General features: G+C 36.1%; 3 protein-coding genes across 3 annotated transcripts; 1 reads left to right on the top strand and 2 right to left on the bottom strand.

Annotated features, from left to right (window-relative positions):
* Positions 1-2017: 2017 nt before the first annotated feature.
* LOC133693839 (protein RGF1 INDUCIBLE TRANSCRIPTION FACTOR 1-like) lies at positions 2018-3932 on the bottom strand. The gene is made up of 5 exons (XM_062115172.1): positions 3761-3932; positions 3576-3658; positions 3267-3467; positions 2912-3127; positions 2018-2794 (listed from the first exon to the last, which is right to left on the bottom strand). Exons 2-5 carry the CDS (start codon positions 3576-3578, stop codon positions 2498-2500), a joined length of 717 nt encoding a protein of 238 aa, XP_061971156.1. The 5' UTR covers positions 3579-3658; positions 3761-3932; the 3' UTR covers positions 2018-2497.
* Positions 3933-9191: 5259 nt separating this feature from the next.
* LOC133695119 (galactan beta-1,4-galactosyltransferase GALS1) lies at positions 9192-11422 on the bottom strand. Its single transcript, XM_062116937.1, has 2 exons — positions 10169-11422; positions 9192-9938 (listed from the first exon to the last, which is right to left on the bottom strand). Exons 1-2 carry the CDS (start codon positions 11302-11304, stop codon positions 9587-9589), a joined length of 1488 nt encoding a protein of 495 aa, XP_061972921.1. The 5' UTR covers positions 11305-11422; the 3' UTR covers positions 9192-9586.
* Positions 11423-17244: 5822 nt separating this feature from the next.
* LOC133695120 (protein VACUOLELESS GAMETOPHYTES-like) lies at positions 17245-18657 on the top strand. Its single transcript, XM_062116938.1, has 2 exons — positions 17245-17731; positions 17897-18657. Exons 1-2 carry the CDS (start codon positions 17320-17322, stop codon positions 18394-18396), a joined length of 912 nt encoding a protein of 303 aa, XP_061972922.1. The 5' UTR covers positions 17245-17319; the 3' UTR covers positions 18397-18657.
* Positions 18658-20405: the final 1748 nt, after the last annotated feature.

Here is a 20405-nt window from a genome sequence, read left to right on the forward strand (position 1 = left end):
CCCGCATGACAACAACATAGCACTCAAAAGTAGATAAAGAAGTTAGGGTTAGGTTGCAGATAGGAAGGGGCTAGAGTTTACCAAGAGGTGTACGACGACACCGTTATTTATAAAAACTATTAACACCGAAAGCAACATATAACATGGAGAGGAGAGGGGGAGGGAGGGGGGGTGGGGTTGGTTGTAAATTCACAGAGAGTGCTCTATAGAAAATGAGAAATTAATGACGGCATGTCTGATGCCAAAGCCACAGCCTACACCACAACCCAACCTAAGAGCGAGCCTTATCAACACTGTCTCACGAGAACCATTAGTTTATGCCGCATATAAATTATAAAATCCAAAAAACAGAGAGAGATTAAAAAACAAGTGAAGGCATGCAGCCGGGGGGGGAGGGAGGGGGGGGTCAAGCCAATATTATCATTTATCCACACTACACAGTGACACCCATTAGTAAAATGCCAAGTTGCGAAACATCGTGCTCTCTTTTCGGATGGACAAATAAGTCTCAAGACTGATCGAAGTGATGACATTAGTTGATCCTTCTAGCATAAAAAAGGACCCATATGCGACCCAAAGGATGGGGCAGACATGTAGTGAATAAAACGTGGCACAACTAACGACTTAGAGTGTATATATGCACCTCGCAAACAGACAAAGCAGCCTCACATTGGCCTTTGCTACAAAGTTTGGGATGATTTTCTTGCGATCTTTGAACTTGGGAAACGTCACCCATTAATAGCCTGACCATCCCAAACTTCTATACGACCAAAAATTCATTGAACGATCAATTTTTCAACTTTCATTGAGAAAAGGGATGCAATTGCTACTGTGCTAGGCACTATATGTTATTATATTAAGCTAAGAATATCAGCGAAGAAGGGATAAGAAGGGGAAAATAAAGCACAAAAGGATGAGTGGAAGGGGGTGAAGGAGAGTGCTCTGATCACGCAGCCTTTCAGATTCCTCACGGCTCTCATCTACTTGTTTTTATTTAATAGAGGGCAACAGTGAGAGATGATAGTGAGAGATTAGGATTTTAGGAGCATCTGGAGAGGGACGTCCTTGTCCTTGTGGGGATTTCGTGTCTCCTAAGCTTTTCTCTGATTTGAACTCCATCCCATCTTGAACTAATTCATCTGCTCTTGATATTTATCCTAACTACAGCACTGGCAACTTGCAATTATCTTCATCCAATTCCCTTGAGACCCTCGAAGATTTCCCAGCCTCAAAAACTTACAACTCGTCTCCATCGCTACTCACAATATCCCATTTGGGAATACCATCAATCCTATTTTTAAGGTTAAAGATTAAGAGTCACTGTGCCGGGAAAAAATACATATAAAAGAGAGAGAGAGAGATGCAGTATCACGCCACACATAATTGTATTCACTGAAAAACTGCGATTGATGCATGCACCTCTATAAGTCCGAGGTGTTTGCTGGCCATAAATGATAAAACAGAACCCACCTTCACATCAAATGCAATTTTACGTGAAGGCAAAGCTAACAAGAACAAAACACATCAGAAAGTTAATTGTTAACGAGGGAGTTTATACTCATACCCTCCTATATTTTTATGTTATTTTATTTTATTTTATTTTTTGGAGGGGGGGGATATAGGAAGAAACTAAAGCATAAAATCAATCAAGAACCATTGACCATCTTTTATCTTCAGGAATGGTATATTGTTGTTGTTTTCTCAAAAAAAAAAAAAAAAACTTTTGTAGTCTACAATATTCTAAGAATCTATATCTAAAACTTGATCAGCACAAATGTACTTCCCTACGAAGATTCTCCATCATATCCATTACAAAATCTATGAGCAGCCTACACACATATATGCAGCATAAGTTTCACATTTCGAGCTACGAATTCACAATTGATCCATTCAAGTCCAAAATAAGAAGCTTCAACTCATTTTCCGATGAGAAAAAACCCCCACCCTCCCTATATATACACATAGACGAAAGGTGTCTCAGAATGCACATAGAATATAAAATAGAAGATCACAAAGATGCCAGAACACAAGGTATAACTTTAAATATCAATAACTACAAGAACAAAACACAATGTTCTTTTCTGTACAAATGCCATCATAATGCCACTGTACTCTATTATTGCTACCCTCCAACAATCTAAAACCCCATATTATATATTTATAGACATGATCTGTACATGCATGGATATGGTATTTCATATATCCAAAGTTTTCTTGAGACTTAGAAATTAAATCCCAACAGTAATTGCTAAATGTATATGAAGGGACCATTTCCTTGCTCCAAAGCTATTAAAAACACACTATCTAGTATCCTATTCTATACAAGTGGAGAGGTATCTGCACAAGAAACTTGAGAATGTATCAGTTCCTAAATCCCCACGTTCCACATCCTCCTTCCTCGCCATCATTTTATGTGCCATTTTTTTTCGTTTTTTTAATACCACTAAATGCTAAGCATAATGGAAATCTTTTTTTTTTTTTTTTGGTTTATGAAATCTTAAAATGGGGCACGATGAGGTATACCCTTTCTTCTCCTTGCATTTCGATGATTGAAAATGGGAGGAGTAGCCGGAGAAATGTTGGTAGCTGCATCATCACCGGAGCTCTCCGCGCCATCATTATTAGAGGAATAGATTGAGAGTCCCTCCATCAAACGATTGAAAGCATGTGTCCTGCGAATCTTCTTAGGGGTCGAGGACTCATCTGATTCTGACCCACCAAAGAAGGGATCCCTATTGTGCTTCAATTTTACCGCAAATGTAAGGTCTGGGTCCCCCCGCTTCATCCCTCCCAGCTAACAAAACGCAAAGAGCACTTTACTCGAACAAACAATGGATATTGTATTAAGTAATCAGAGCAGAGCAGAGCGCCGATTAATAATCGAGAAGGAAAGTCATCAGAATTAACCTACCTTGCATCCAAGTGAACAGAATCGGAAAGAATCAAGGAGACTTCGACAACAAATTTCACAAGTGTTGGTGACTCCCTTTCCCGGCCTTGGCTGAGGGCGCTCGTTGAGGAACACAATCTTGGCGCTATTGATGATGTAAGTCTGCACGCATGATATGTCTATGTACTTCTGTATCTCATTTACTCTCACCACGTTATGGTATGAAGATCGCCTTATCTGCACAAACCATGCGGTTTTTCAATCAATCAAGCAATGCTTACCAATGCTATAAGATTGAAGAGAACACTGTACCAGTACTGGCAGTAGGTAGATGTAAAATTAATAGTGTTTTAATTCGAAGACAAAGTCGACAAACCTGAACAACACGGTGGTCTTTGTGATAAATGAGACAATACGAACAGAAAGCATTTCCCATACAATCTAAGCAGAACATATTGCATTCGCTTTTATTGGATTCACCATGAACTCCACAGGGAATGAAATAGCTTGCTCTAAGCATGGGTATCAACCATGGTGGACCCATGTCGTGGTTCCCCATTTGCCCAAATGAACTCACCTGCAATCAATTATCACTCCCTCAAATGAGTAAACCCCAGACACCAAATAAAAGAATAAAAAGATGAAACAGAGCAGTGGAAACAGAGAGGTGCTAGAGTGAAAATACCATGACTTTGTTATTACTATTAGTTTCGATGAAAATCCAATCTTCTACAGCCTCTGCTCCTGTTGATTATAGATAACAAACAGCTGCCAAAAGAACGAAAAGCAATCAAGGACTCATCGCCAACCCAGACTGCAAATTACAGACATGAAAAAAGAGATATTGATTCATCTGCCTGAGACACAAACCTCGACAGGTTCAGGTAGAAAGAAACCACCACACCGATCGAAGATATCAAGGATTAAGATCGAGGAATGCGCAGTGATATTTTTGTATTCATGTGTATGTAGTAAGGTGTATGCGCTTCAGGGAAACACTAGAAGAAGAAAGATATCCTGCAATGAAAATATATATGATATCATGCGATATTACAAGGCGGTAACAAAAACAGCGCACGCCTTTATTTATTTTATTTTAATAAAAAGAAAAAGAAAAAGGAAATAGGTGAAAGGAAACGTGCCCGCATTTTATGACAGTAGTATACATCGACGGACTTGAATGAGGACAGCAACACCCAGATATTAATTCTCGTCCGATCACTTTTTCTAGATTAAATACAAGACTCCCCTTATCCAAGCTCAACCGTCTGATTTGAGTGGGACCAGTTTTGAATTTACGGACACACGAGTCGGCAGCCGCTTTTTACAGGTTGAAACTACATACATGGGAGGATATGTGGATCAAGCTGTGTACCTTTTCTTCTTCTTCTTCTTGTTTGATGCTCGCCAAGGTCAGACTTCCAACCAGAAGAGCTAGCGCGGAGCTTAGGAGAAAGAGTATTATCCAACAATCGATTTTTCCTTGGGACGGACCTGCACCCCCGATTGGCCAATTCTTCCACTCCCACTGCACCAACTGTCCTTTCTCAAATTATATGCATGCGTCAAATTAAATGGGTGCACTAAAAAGTGTACAAATTAGTGGTAAATATAGCAAATAATATTCAATAAATAATAACCCCACTCCCCATATCACATGATATGATATCATAATGTTAAATAATATATTCTGTCAAAAAGACTTTTCTCCATGATCTTCTCATTTCATTTTCTTACAATATATATATATATATATAATATATTGTGTTGACAAGAGTTTTCGTTCTCTTCCTAAGTTTGCTCTTAAGACCTTGCTATGTGTCCGCCTTTCCCTTCTTTTCTTAGGATGAGCACGAGATTGACCTTTGAAGGCAATCATAGTGTGTCTTTTGTGATTAACAAAAGGTCATTTTTAATTTATGGTATAAATAGCTAGATTGTGCTCATCAGTATGTGTACGAGTCATTGGTTCCTCAATGAACAATCTACAATAACAATAATAATAATAATAATAATAATAATGATTTAAAGATTTGGCATTTAAATTTTAAAACGAGTTAATGAAATAAAAAAAATACTTTTACCAAAAAAAACACTGGCAACCATCAATACCCATAGCATAAAATTAGTGATTTATGTGCTTATAAATCGACAAGAGAGAACATGTTTAATTTGGTAACAAGTTTAAAACCCAACCGAATGAAATAATTATGTGATTTGGTCACCGGACCTGAATTGTCAAGTGTTGCATCGACTTTCGTTGATTATGCATCATTATTAATAATTATGTATGGAGCAATAACATACTGATTTAACATCTCCAAGCTATTTAAATGGAAAGTTATTAAGCACAACTTTTCTTAAGTTATGTGCCGTGTTAATATGGGTATAATCAAACAAATTCAAAATAATATTATTTAAAGATTTTAAAAAATTATTAAAATGAATTTTTTTTTAAAAAAAAATCAAGTTCTACCCAGGTTTTAATGAAAGAACCAAATTCAAAAGGATTCACTTTTATCTTATGTAATATGAAACCAAACTTGAACCATATCTCATGTTAACATATCACAAGATCAACATGTTGAACCAAACTAGGTTTAACAACATTGTTTGAAAGTTATCTTATTAGGTCTGCATTGCAAGGAATTTTACCAAGCATACAACTGTAGATTAAAGTTTATAAATATAGTAGGCTAATGTGTAAATTATCAATACCAAAACATGTCAAATAAAAGATGTCCAACAACAACCTAAAGTTTATACTTGCTAAAAATTATAAATATGTAAAAGTATAATTAAAGATAAACATGCTTTCAACACAAAAATAATAATAGAACTTTAACATGCATACTAAACATGTATTCAAATATGCAATTGATATAAAATAAAAAATAACACGCATGCTAGTAATAAAATTAATCATGTTTAAATTAAAATAAGAATGATATATATTTATTGAGACACTTTAAAATAATGAATATTTTGTTATTGTCAATGATAAATTATTTGTTTTTAAGATTTTATTGCTTCTTACTTATACAACTATGATGTTTGTAATATGTCTCTCAATATTCCAACAACACCATATTGGTTTAGATGCATTTTTAAGCAAGGTTTTTGAACTAAAAATTATATACCTCAAGTATCTCTCAACAAGATAAATTTAAACTCTAGATTTATAAGGAAAATAAAAACATAAAAATAAAAATAAAAACACTAAAAATAATGTAAGAAATAGTATGTAAGATCTGAAAAATAATTGTCTAAAACTATTACTTTACCCCATGTGAATTTTGAAAGTTAAAAAAAATAAGAATCATCATTATCAATCATTAATTAACTATTAAAAATTAAATATAAAAACATCAAGAATTTTTTAAGTAAAAACCAAAAATTTTTAAAATTAATTTTTTATTTACCAATAATTTATTTACTTAAAATAAATTTCCAAGTAACATGTTCATGTGTCTGCATATGTGGAGGTGTTTGAGTAAGTGTGTGTGTAGAGAGAGAGAGAGAGGGGGGGGGGTGTTTGAGTATATAGTAGATGTTGTTTTTAAAGTATTTTATTATTTAAAAATATATAAAAATAATGTTTATTTTATTTTAAAAAAATATTTTTGATATTACCACAATAAAAAAAATCTAAAAATTAAAAAAAAATCAAAATTTTTTAAAATACAAATTTCAACCGTGCACCAAAACGCACACTAATGGATTGCTTCCACGCTTCTCCCTTTGACCCAACCATAAGTGGACTCGTAGGCTCGAGACCCCATCCATTGAGCCCATAGACTAATATCTCTCTTGTGCATCTTGGTCCACACTGACGTGATCGAAGGAATCAATGCACTTTTAGTGTCGAAGAGGGAGAGGAAGTTCAGCCCCTGGTGCTAGTAATCCATATTATTCCGCAAGACAAATGAGTCTAAGAGTGGAAGACCCAGTTTTAGTTCCACTGTAAATATACAGACAACAAGACAAGGCAAAAGCTCTCCAAGCCAGCGGGAGTTGTGCCATGAAGAAACTTTCATCATTCAACATGTTGCATCTTGACGTTGTGCTCTTTAAAGGAGTTATCTAAACATCTTTAAACTTCATAGAAAAAGAACACAAGAACTTTTAGGTTTCGGTGCTCCTCTCTCTCAGTCTCCGTTCTTGACAAAGCAAGCATGATTTGATACATCAACTAATATCCATCCACCAGGGGAGAGCAGAATCATGTGAGCATCTTGCAACATATTTACTATCCTCCTCACTTAGTTGTTTCCTTGGATTAATTTGGAAATCAAGGAGGACTACGTACAAACCCATTCATGAACTTAATTCTTGACTATCCACACAAGGTTAATTGATGCTAGCTAGCATCCATTCTGTCTTTAATGACAACAGTTGACGCCAACAAAAATTGGAAAACAAAGAGCGAAATTTGAATACTCCCATTTAATTAATGGATGCAACGTCCATATATACTTGAAGAAGTAGCAGCAGCAGCAGCATGATCCAACATCAAGGGAAAAACAGAAAAATCACGTGGTCTGTTCTGGTCTGGCAATATCACCGCTCACTGCTCTGGTAATGCTTAATTAGTGCATGGGTCTGCAACACCTGCTGAGTTTAATATTCATTTTTGAAGTTAACAATGTTAATTGGGTACACGAGGATGGAGTTTTGCCACAGCAAAGGCGTGCCAAACTAGGAAAACGTAGAAAAATATTTGCATTAATTGGCAGCAGTAATGCTGCTGAATCTATCATCTCAAGAATACAAGGAGCAGTGACTACATCTCCGGAAGCAGGTGAAGGAGCGATCATTTAGGAGAATGACAATGACGTATTCACACTAATTATATACTCTATGAAATTAATTTAATTTTTTTATTATTATTTTTAACGTAAGTGTAGTTGTTTAGAAATAATTCTTTACTTGAATAAAAAAATTATTATAAAATCTAGTCAAAATCTTGATTTAATAAGAAATTGAAATATTTAACTTTTATCAAGGGATTGTGACTTATACCACATTCATTTTTCGAACGGGCTGTTTTTTTATTTCGTTTTTATCAAATAGGATTCAGAATTAAATTTATTTTAAATTATCTTTACCATAAATAAAAGAATAATTTTTAAATCATGGTTCAAATTTAAAAATTACATGAAAAGGAAGTTTAAAACTACACCCGTACCTATTTAAGTGTCTGTGTATATACAGACACGTAGTGCATATTTGCGTGTATGGCGGCGACCTTATAATAAAATTAATTAATATTAACGAGAAAACACTCGTGTCTTCCGAGGCTTAAGAGAGAACTAAACAATTATAAGCTAGGCTGGTTCCGAATCAATTAATATACCCAACATAACAATCGGGATGTGATGGAATTTTATGGTGGAACTGGAAGCCACATGCTTGGGACCGATCGAAGGACGACGAATTTTCACCAACTTTTCAACTTTTGTTTTACAACAATCTACCGATCTCAACTTGTTCACGAAGCTAAATGCATTTATTGTCATAAAAAGGACAAAAACAAATAATAAAAGAGAGATGCAAATATATTTACATGAAATCTAAGTCGATTTAGTAGTGGCTCTGCGATGCAACAATTATCCGATTACAGCATGAAGCTTCGCCCCCTCTAAGTATATACGTGACCATCCGCGCTGTGAACAATACACGCATACATACATGTGTGTGTAGATGAAAGGCCAAGCAAGCATGGAACATGGGGCCGGAGGAAAGAAGAGCCAACCATACCTAGTTGGCAAGGAAACAAAGGGAAACTGCTCTCTCAATCATTGCACTTCTCTCCTCAACCCATTTCTCGGCAAGGCTGGTCTCCAAAATCAATTATTACAGCCAGCCAGCCTACCAAACATATTCATAAGGCATCTTAATCGGTGGATATGAACAGTGCAGCTTCTGCTGGAAGCCACATGTCTTGTGCAGTGGAGGTAAATCCCCTCCCGACTGGAGAGCAACTTCACTCCTAAATTACTTGATAATAAATGTTAGACGCACACTCGAGTCAAGCTTGGAACTGTTCTTCCTATGACACAACTTGAGGTTGAAGGAGGAGATTGAGACAATGATAAATTCTTTTTCATTCATTTCAATCCTCCCCGGCCCATTTTTTAGGTTTATCCACCCGCTGAAGGGCCGGCCGGCACTCTGCTGTATTATTTACCCTCTTCAATCTTACCATCGGTTGAAGGGTCTCCGTCAATCAATCGAGAATCAATTCAAGCAGCACCTTTTTCTTAATAATTCACTAGCTACTCATATCAATATGGTCAAATTAAGAAACTTTCTAAAAGCATCTATACCACCACCCCAAAGGAGGTTAAAGAAAATTATCCCACAGTTATCTTTACAGAATTCCTTTGGTCTAGCGTTGCTAGAATGAAATGAAGCTAATCATAGAGCAAATAAAAATAAAGACGCATGTACTCAATTTTTTTTTTCCAATATATATATAAGCAGACAAATCAAAAGTAATAATGGACCCACTTCAACCTTTTCTCCTGCATTAGTCCATGATCACCACTCATTGGGGTGGGTGCGATACCCGCAGGACAGTAAAATATGAGTGAATTTTGAGCAACCCAACCAGTGAAGGTGAATGGATCACGAAGATGGGGAGCAGGTGTGAAGAGTCAAATAATGCACGCATGTGGACTATTGCTCGAACAATCATGAGTAAGCCTGTACATTCCCAATTGTGTTGCGCTCAAAATCCTTGATGGTGCTGGCCAGCTTCTTCATGTTATCGTCATACACATAAGGGAGCCCATTGTACCAAGTCACATTGTTCTTTGCTGATAGAGGAAGGAATTCTCTGCACAGTTCGCCTGGTACTTGTATGGAATTGTGGTAGTGGTAATATCGAATCTTTGTTTCAGTCTGGTGCAAGGTTTTGCCAATTACATTCTCCGACATGTGCACTCCTGTAGCATATGCATTCTTAGCCTGTATTGCGTACTTGCGATCCCTTCGTATCCCAGTTCTTGATTCTCTGAATAAAAGTTTTTCGAATCCCCATTGCCTGTATTGTAATTAAGAACCCCCAAAGATTACATCAGTGTCTCAGCTGAATTACACTATATATAGTGACTGGATTTTGAACTGTCATAATCTAAGTAGAAATCAATCTAGATTCTAAAAAAAGGCAAGCAAGAATTGTTGTCGAATTTCTCTTGTATTCCCATTCCCCTTTACAAAAACAGAGAGCAGGCGAGAGAAAAAGTAGTGAATTAAAGAATGTAGAGCAAGTACCTGGGATAGTCCTGAGTGGAATCATTGAAGCAGAGTGCACTGGACATTGGGTTCTGCTCAATGGTGAACTGGGTATAATTAGAGAAGTCCTTCAAAACAGATTCCAAAGTATTCCCCTCGGGCAAATAGATATACTCATCCACGTCAAAGTAAAATGTCCAATTAGCAGTGTATCTGTAGCGATGCAAGCAGTCATTCACCACCAGAAATTGGTTATAGTAATACCCATCAAACTCAGCTTGCCCTCTTATATCCTGAACAGTAGCCCTCCCAGCACGAACCCAAGGGTCAAGAGCAGCCCTCACCTCAGGAGACACACCGCCGGCATCGTGAAACACGAAATGAGAGCTGGGTCCAAAGAACCAGGCATGGTAAGCCATCCATTCTCTAAACCTCGACGCACTCAAATTCCCGTACAAAGAAGACCCGCAGTAAAGATACTCGTACTGATAAGGAGGGCGGAATTTAGACTCGTTGTAAGAGCCAGGTAGTTCCTCCAATGCCGTGAATTTCTCGTACTTCCTCTGAGACTCGTCATAATAGGCATTAAGCATGAGCCTTCCACCCGCATTGTCTTGATTTGGATTGACAGGGAAGGTGCAATTCACAACCACCACTGTGTAGACACGACCATAGCCCCAGTCAGGAAGCATCTTATAAGCCTTGGCCCTTATAGAAGAGCCATTGTTAGAGATCCACTCGCATTTGTACCAGGGAAGCCTGAACACGTGAATGGGCTTCGAAGCCAGGCCAACCACAGCAAAGGTGGTCGGTCCTCCTCGGTATGCACCCATCTGAACAAAGAGAGCGGCGGCGTTTCCGTAGGCCTGGAAGATCCGCTTGTTTGGGTCGGCGTTAGATGAGGATGATGACGAGCTGGATAAATACTTTTGGTCAGATAATGAGGTACTGGTGAACGAAGAGGAAGTATTTGATAAGGAGACGGTGGTTTCTGGGGCTGAGCAAGAGGGCCGTGTGGTAGTGGAGAGGAGGTTTTGATAGTAAGGAGGGAGGTTCCAAAGGAGCATAACCAAGGTCAAGGCTAGTAATGTGGCAACTAAGGGCTTTGTCTCGAAGCATGCTGGTAATTTGCTCACTGTGGCGCCGGAGGAGGGAGGCTGGCAGTCCTTTCTCATTTGCGGGTGTCGGAGACTGCTGTCGGTGGTGGCCAAAGGTCAAAGTACAGTCATAGCCACAGAGACCTGCACAAAAAAAATTTTTGGACTCTGAGGTTTTGAAACAGACCTTGGAAATGGAATATTTATTGGTGCAGGATACTTGTACCTCTTTGGGTTTTGATCTTCCTTTTATTACTAAATTGACATTTCACCTCTTTGGGTTATCGACAACATAACCTCGATAAATTAACACTCGGACTCGGTAGCTAATTAAATAATATTTTTTTAATCCCACCTTAAATTTAAAATAATATCTTAATTAGATAATATTTTAAATAATTAATAATTTTTCTTGATTCTATAATTATTAATTTATAGAGATTTAACTTTATTTTCCCCCCTGTAAAACTATATCTATTGTTTTTTTTATTATTCTAACCGTTTTTTGTAATTATTATGTGCTTTTCTACTAAAAATCAATCATGTAAATATAGAAAATTACTAAATAGATTGGAAAATTTATCAGAATTCTATTCATCGATTTCATTCAAGTAAATAAAAGTGAGGATTTGTAGTTGAGCAATTTCATTTTAATAGACTTTTCTTTTTTATTATAAAAGCATGTTTGGGAACGCGGTTTAACCCGTGTTTTCAAAAATTTTGATTTTTTTTATTAAAAATTAATATGATTTGTATGTTTTGGATCGTTTTGATGTGCTGATATCAAAAATAATTTTTAAAAAATAAAAAAATATTATTGACATATATTTTAACATAAAAAATTATTTGAAAAGTACCTGTAACCACATTATCAAACAACTGTTGAGACATGTGTAACGCCAGTATAAATGGGAGTTCGATTTTGCTCATTCCATTGACATGAAAGGCAGTTTTTTTTAACAATGAGAAACGTGATATGCCATTGTATAATTTTTTTCCTCCATCTTTCATGTTAAAAAGTCTTAATTTTACCTTCTGTAGAGCGTGCTGTAGTTATTTAACTTATATTTCACCATCAATAAAATAAGATATTTTGGTAAACAATAAGCATGTAAACTTTTTAAATACATCTAGAATTATCTTTACTAATAAATACAAAAAAAAAACAAAATGTTAATATATTTATTCAATTACAGGTTGAATAATTTTGTTAACACAAAAGAATTACCATATGGATGTTATTACCATGTTATTATAAGAAAACGTGTTTTAAAAAATGTTTTGAAAACAAATTTTATTTTCAATATCAATACCTCAAAATTATTTAAAAAAAAACACAAAAATAACATATAATTTAATAAGTTAGAAAATTTTAAGAAAATAAGCATAATAAATATCACTGCACCTTGAAAAGCAAATATATAAGCTTAAGGAAACTATATTATTGAAAAAAGGCGAGAGTAACCCCTTGTTTATATAGTGGCAGTCCAACCAGTACAGTGATAACATGGCTCGCATATCCTGACCCACTACCCATTGCTTAACTACTAATTATGAGCTGAAAACAAATCATCAGCTTATGTCGAAACCAGACAGTGGAGCTTGGATAATCCCAAACGGTATTTAACCGCTTCCACCGCCTGGGCTCGGACTGGAGAGTGTCGCTCCATGGCGATGGTGGTGCTTTATTTTGATCACCGTGGGAAAATCCTAGCCTGGCCTTTGAAGTTTGATGTCAGATCTTCCTGTACTGTAGAGTCTGGACCCACCCATCAGTAAAAGGAGTACTTTTAACGGGAAGTAAATTAAGGCCATCATCTCATTTATTTTATTTTATTGCTTTTTTGCTTTTATGGAGTGATCGGTCTTGCCGTCTTGGTTTCTTCTTTCTTCTTTTTTTTTTTTTTTTTTTTTTACGGTGAATTCACATCGTATTCTTTCAAGAATATATAATTATTAGCTTCCATGTAACCAGGACCAGGAGTGTATATATATAATTAAAATATAAATATAAGCTTCCATGGAAGAAGAAGTGTCGGTGGTGCATTGTGTCGTTGGTCTTGGAAATGATTCCCTCGGCCCAGTAAATCAAAGAGGAGGGGCAGCAGGCCCTGTCTTCATTTTAAAAACAGCTAAAATTTACCTTAACGTGTCTGTTCTCTTGTTCTTGCCTGTTTTGTAAGTCAGCCAGGAGGCACCAGCTCAAATTACAGCATTATTTTATCATGCCATCAGGCTCAAATTTTGTAATCCTGAACATGGTTTGGAGCTTTCCTTTTAAATTAACATTTGCTAACAGAATCTAGCATTTTACATGATAGCAATAAACAGTGAAATCCAAAAAAAAATTCACTTTCATTCTCAAAATTCTTGAGGATTTGTTTTTATTTTTAACATTAGATTCATCTAGTATTGCACTTCATAATTTATTTCAATTTTATTTTTTATAGAGTTAGGATTGGATTACATAATTATTTTTTTATTTGCTTTCTATGGAGTTATCGCGGTCTTATAACTCAGATCGTGAATTTTACGAGTTATCCAAGTTGACTCGGGTTTTTTTGTTATCATTTTCTTTTAATTTAATCATGAAACACTAGATTGATTGAGAATTGAACTTTGTATATTTTTTTAATTTATTTTCTATAAATTTATCCTGATCTTCTACCTGGATTTAACAGATTAATTTGAGTTTATATAATTTATTTTCTTATTTAATTTTATTAATTTAATTTTTTAATATTAGATTGAATTGAAATTGGGCTTTTGATATATATATATATATATATATATATATATATATATATATATATATATATATATATACTTTCAATGGTTTATTATAATTTTATAGCATGAATTTGATATATTAACTTTGATTTTTTATTTTTTATTTTTCCTTTTAAAATCTTGATTCAACCTATGCTGCAGCACGGACGGACGGGTGAGGTTGGACCTGGACTGCAGCTAGGGAGCATGGCATTGATGCTTTTGGACCTCAACTACAGCTGCTGCTGCTCGAGCGTGGGGACAGTAAAGCGTGCACCATGACAGAGTTGATTTGTTTGGTAAGGAGTTTTGTGGGCATACAATACAAATGCAGGATCCATTATTGCCTCTCCGGGCCTAGTTTTTGTCTTCTGATTACAACTGGCGGTCGAGAAACACTCAGTATCATCTGACTTCTTTCACCAACCCATGCAAAGAGGAGAAAAAAGTGGGTGGAAGAAGTCAGCTTGCGGAGTTGTTAATTGCCGTGTCTTGCCCCACGGAGGGGCGTGCATTCATCTTAATCCAATTTTAACTTATCATATGTCAATAAAAAAGGAGTTTTTTTAAAAATAAAAAATACTGAAGGTTAAATTTTTTATAAAAAAAATCAAAGGGTTGTACGAACGAGAATGCTCAGCCGGATCTTTCATTCACATGAAGAGAAAAGGGACCAAAGAACATGGAGGTCCAGCCCAAAATCAGTTTCAAACCTAAATTCCTCTAAGAATCTGTCTCATGCCTCAGCCCAAGTTTCTGTCTGTTAGAGTATTTGTGATTTGCAAAAACGAGCCCAGAAGCGGCTTCATTGATAATTCATGCATTGTTAGTTATTGTCTCCCTGGGCCTCGTAAGCAACCTCTGTTTTCTACTCCTGTTCCAAAACTTCTGTCGATCTAGAAGCTTAGAAACCGCTTCCACATACTCGCTCAACAACCGCACCTCCACACCTTGGTCATGGAATATCCTTGACCAAGAATGCTCAGAATTTCACGAATATGATGCCTGGATGGGGAGTATTCTTAAGTGTAAACCAGTGCTCTGTGTCCATCCACTTAAGAATGTTGGATTTTTTTCAAATAACATGACCAGTTGAAGAAAAGTAAGTAGCTAGCCTTGGTAACTAAATGCATTGATTTGATTTCTTATGCGGATAGTAGGATTTGGCCACAGGGGCCGTGGCCAAAATGTGAGATCCATAGACATATATGATAATGGCTATCTAAAATAGCAGCAACACTCCCCTGTTTGTGAAGGGAATCCTTGTTATTTATACATGTGGTTGGATTTCAAAGGAGAATATCTGCCTTTTTCTTTCCTTTCTAGTTTGGTTGGTGTTTTAATTACTTGGTGCCCATGAAAGGAATCACTTGCGAAACACAAAACAATAATAATTGGGTGTCTGCCACACTTAGTCAAGTGATTAGAAAGGTTCACGCCCTAAAAGACTGCTTTCTGAAGATGCTCTGAAAAATACACAAATATAGGAGGATTGAGTGCACGTCTCTATCATTATCAAGTGAATCTTCATAAGAGCAAACATTTCACTATTAGCAATAATATTGATATAAAATCACGGTTGCGAAATATATACAAAAAAGGTTTTTTCTTTTTACACACGTTAAAATCGAATATCAGAAGTCTGATGGGGTTGGATTCGTGGGCATGGTGCTCTGAGCATGTAAAAGAGCAAGAAAGTCTTGAAAGTTGGCGACGTATCACCTGGCCATTGTATATTAAAGCAAGAAAGAACCTGGACTTTCCTCCTCTGGTATCCATTTCTTTTACAACTTTCTTTCCCTCAAAGAATCAACACTGTTTCTGGGTCCTATTTATGAATTTGTCTCGTCACCTACCTAAGGGACATCACGTTAGGCATCATATTAATTGAATGGATTATTCTTCTTCTCTCTTCAATTAATCCTCATCTGAAAAAGCAGTTGCCTGAATTCTTACTATCTTGTACATGTATATTAATTATTAATTAATGGTTTCCATTTAGTCCTGATTGTGTCGTCTGATTCACGTTTACATTAGTTTATCCAATGCCTAATGTGTATTAATTTTAAATCATGCTGCTTCAACGATTACTCTACTATATATAAATTGTAGGTTCCAGTGGTTTGGTATTTTTTATTTATTTCTTTTGCAACTAAGTTTTCAAATATTATATTTTGTAACTTAAAATGTGAAGGCGGATAACGCTTTAAATTCTTTGGAGGTGATGTCAGAAAAAATAATAATAATATATATATATATATATATATATATATATTAATTACAAGACTAAATGTATTTGATATAATGTTTAAAGAGCTCAATATATTCTTTAAGAAACACATCAATTCCAGTATTATTTTTAAGCGTTGCTTGCTCCACAGAGTTTGCAACCCTTTGAACTGAAGCATGCTGATGTCCACGATAAGAAATCCCCGCACCTGTGCGGGACTCATGAATTGTGAAAGTTGAAACACCTTGAAGATTAGGACACGTACGTGCGTAGGACTCGTGAGAAATTCCTTACCTCTCCAAGCTTGCTTGCTATGAAACAAACGTGTCTTGTCATATTTTATTGTTTCATTTTCAAAGTGAAGGGAAAGTAGGATTTTTCTGATCAATAGTCAAACCCTTAGCACGTTCCAAACCTGTTAGGATTCCTAATAGGTAGGTTGTCACGGCTATGGAGGTTGAAGGTTTTGATGATGGTACTGGTCTGTTACGAGAAAAAATGGTTGTTGTCATATCCTGAGCTGTGAATTTTGAAAAAATAAGGTTGGTTGACCGTTGTTAATATAGGAGAAATAATTTATGAGAAAAACTCACAGAAAAGATGAGAGGAGAGAAAAGATTAGCACGAAAAGAAAAGAGATAACGATTGTCATCTATGCTTTAATTAATATGTATGATCGATATTGGCGTTATTGTCTTTTTATTTATTTTCAAAATATAAGTTTTGATCAAGATTGTGAGATGTAATGTTTAAAAATTTAATTGTAAAATAAAAAAATAATAAGAAGCTCAAAGTAATTTACGACAAATTGTAATTTTAGCTGTCAAGAAAAAAGATTAATGGAAAATTAATCAATTAAAATAGGGCATTTTTTCTTCTTCTTTTAATATAACTTTATTCCTCCTATTGATTTTATTTAATATAGCTAATTTCTTGCACATGTATCTTCATGGCATCTTCCACTTTCTTTCTGCATGGCCTGCATATTGTGTCGACTTTTTCAGCATAAATATTCTCCACATCCCCCTTTGCAAGTAGCACCGGTACTCCTACAATCTAGTGCTAGAAAGCTAAGCTAGAGGCATCCTCGTTCAATGAGATCATCTAGCAACAAACCATCAATGAAGAAGACCAGTTCCTTTATCCTGAATAAGCCCCCTAATAATTATAATCCAATGGAACACCCAAAGCCAAATCCTCCTCGTCCTCGTCCTCCTCCTCCTCCTCCTCCTCCTCCTGTACGGAACATCGAATACCCCGCCTCTCCTCAAATTATATTGGGAGAAGAAACACCTCGCCATACTAGTCACCCCCAACACCCTCTATCTCAGGTTGAAGTGTCTGACCTATTTACCTGCTCAGGTTGCAAGGAGTATGGCTCAGGCTTTAGGTTTACTTGCCAGCAATGCGAGTTTCAGTTACACGTGTTCTGTGCCCTAGCTCCTCCACTTCTTAAGGAGCATCCTTTCCACAGGCAACACCAACTTTCCCTTCATTCTAAACCAGGTCAGTTCGATTACTTACATATTTAGCCAGCTACCATTAATTTCTGATCCTTAACTGGGAAATCATTTCTGCCCCTCATCCAAAAAGGAAAGAAAACAGAGAGTACACTGCTTAATTATGATCCTAATTGATATCTAACTCAAAATCTGTTTTATTGTTATATAGTAAAAGGTGGGATTTTAAAATCCAAGTGTGATGTTTGCTGGAAGCCCACAAAAGGATACACTTTCAGATGCAATGCTTGCAGCTATCAGATGCACCCTTGCTGCGCTATGCTATCCGACCCAATTAACATTACGGTACATCCACACCCCTTAAAGCTCTTACCAGCCAACGTAACCAATTCACCAAACGGAGACTCTGCTTCTGGTTTTGTCTGTGGTGAGTGCAAAAGGAAGAGATCAGGCCGAGTGTACCGATGCACGGTCTGTGAATACCATCTGCACGCTGTGTGCGCTAAAAACATGGTTAATGGTCTTGAAGCCAATGGTATAAAGGGACCTGAAAAGCCCAGCATGCTAGGAACTGCAGCTCGACTTGCATCTCAGGTCTTTTCCGAATTCATTGGAGGCATCATTGAAGGGCTCGGAGAAGGTGTAGGAGAAATGTTCATTCAAACTATCACCAGAGGAAGGCGCCCTGCAGTGAATAATAATAGCGATTGATCCATTAATTAAGCTGCTGCTACAGCTAGCTATCTAGGCTGATATGCGGTAAAATGGAGGTTTGAATTAAGATATATTTGCATAGAAGTATATATGTATTGATTAATATTTCATTTGTTTGTAGCCGCCGCATTGTTGCAAACTAGCTAGGTGATGGTGAAAGCTAATTGACTATGGATATCTATGTAGCTGTTGTATAATTATCCCATGCATGTATGTTTGCCAAAATGTATTTGTATATTGGAATTAGCTAGAGTCGTTGCTGTAGAAAAACTATTTATCAGCTGAAAGCTTCCCCATGCTCTCCGCATCTTTAATTACCATTGGGTTCTGTTTGGGATTGCGATTTCAAAACCATCAAATTTCAGCTATATAAAAATCAAGGTTTCAAGCGTATCAAGTTCTTAAAACCATGATTTTAATTACATATTTTTAGCCCATCCTGTTTTTTTTTTTTTTTTTTGCCAACACAGCGACGATACTAGAGAAGCACCAAGTACAGCAAGTGTGGGTAATGAATAGCTAGGCAAACATATCAAAAATAAAAGTTGCAGCGCTCACCCCAAGTCATTTCAAATAATCATCATGCTTAATTATGCTATATAGATATTAATATGACGAGTATTTTGTGCTAAGTGATAACAAAGAATTAAGCTTTTCGGTTTTTCCGGCAGAAACTCCGAGGAAGATTCGGAAGACATTTTTTTCTTGGCTATTGGCAATCATTGGTGATAGCCTTCCAATCTCATCAGGGCCAGTGTCCTGATGGGGAAGAATCCTGCTGCCTGACATGTCAAATAAGCATATTGGATGGATATAACCTCCTTTCTTAGCTTGCTGCATCCCCCAAATTCAAGACCGCGACGTTAGCTATTTTGCTTATTGGATCGGTTTTTTAGTGGTTCGATTGTGGATTAATCACATTTTCTAGTAAGATAGTTTATTCTTTATTGTTTATCAAACTTGTAACTTGTTGTGAGAAGTTTGTGACTTGCAAAATAGTTTTTTTTTTTGTGAGATTTATCATTGATCTTTAAGCAAATTGTTACGATAAATAAGAGAATAAACATTTATTTTTAAGAATAAAAGTGTTTGTTCTTAGTTTTTATACGATAAATACTTTGAAATTAAAAAAATATTTTTGTTGAAAATAGAATTGTGAATCTTTTACCTGGATAATTCAAAGAATATTTATAACTGATGAAACTTGTCTCTTGTTGCTTAAGTTAAAAGACTGTAGAATCATTTTGTTCTAATAGTATTAATGAGAAATAAATATCTCTTACATATATATTAATAAAAGATAAATATTTCTAACATCAATATTAATGATGAACAAATATTTCTTACATCTGTATTGATAAAAAAAAAAAAAAAGTGATTGGGCTCCGGTAACAAAAGCTAGGACACACATTAAGCCTAAAATGTGCTAGGCCTATGCCACTTGGGCTTAAAAGTGTTTGGTTCTGTTGCTGCGATTGCGGTTACAATTGGCATCAAAAGTTATTTTAAAGTATACCACACTTTTTTTCACGTGGGTCCCCCTTCAAAATTGAGGTTAGACCTCATTTTTTGAAAAGCAAAAAATAATTGTTTTTTGTTGCCATGTTCTCCTCTCTCTCACTGACACTGTATAATTTTAATTAACATTGCAAAACTTTCCGTTGGAGAGCCCATCTTCCTCTCTATTTCCAATTTGTTCTGATTTCTTTGGCCTCGATGGCGATTCTGTTAACCAAGATCCTTTCCAAACAATTCAAGTGATCTGAGTTCACCATGCTCAATGGGTCCTTTGATTCCATTGGATTCTTTCCAAAAGTTTCCCCCAGTTTTTCTTTTAGTCCGTCGATGTTGAGGAGGCAAACATCTTTTTTTGCCCATTATCCAGTAACCATCTTTTAATCAACAGCAGTTGTGCTCTCTCCTCCAAGTTCTAGGACAACTGTTGTAAGATGCTTCGTTGCACTTGTAATTACATCCTAATCTTGTGTTGTTTTTAGGCCGAGGGA

The sequence above is a fragment of the Populus nigra genome, chromosome 5, assembly GCF_951802175.1.
Source record: "Populus nigra chromosome 5, ddPopNigr1.1, whole genome shotgun sequence".
In the NCBI taxonomy this organism is placed as follows: Eukaryota; Viridiplantae; Streptophyta; class Magnoliopsida; order Malpighiales; family Salicaceae; genus Populus; species Populus nigra.

Coding starts and splice junctions, on each gene's coding strand:
- LOC133693839 (XM_062115172.1), bottom strand. Junction 3,128..3,266: donor AAGACCACCGTGTTGTTCAG/GTTTGTCGACTT, acceptor TGGTTTGTGCAG/ATAAGGCGATCTTCATACCA. Junction 2,795..2,911: donor TCTGTTCACTTGGATGCAAG/GTAGGTTAATTC, acceptor GCGTTTTGTTAG/CTGGGAGGGATGAAGCGGGG.
- LOC133695119 (XM_062116937.1), bottom strand. CDS start 11,304: ATGAGAAAGGACTGCCAGCCTCCCTCCTCCGGCGCCACAGTGAGCAAA. Junction 9,939..10,168: donor TCCACTCAGGACTATCCCAG/GTACTTGCTCTA, acceptor ATTACAATACAG/GCAATGGGGATTCGAAAAAC.
- LOC133695120 (XM_062116938.1), top strand. CDS start 17,320: ATGAGATCATCTAGCAACAAACCATCAATGAAGAAGACCAGTTCCTTT. Junction 17,732..17,896: donor TTCCCTTCATTCTAAACCAG/GTCAGTTCGATT, acceptor ATTGTTATATAG/TAAAAGGTGGGATTTTAAAA.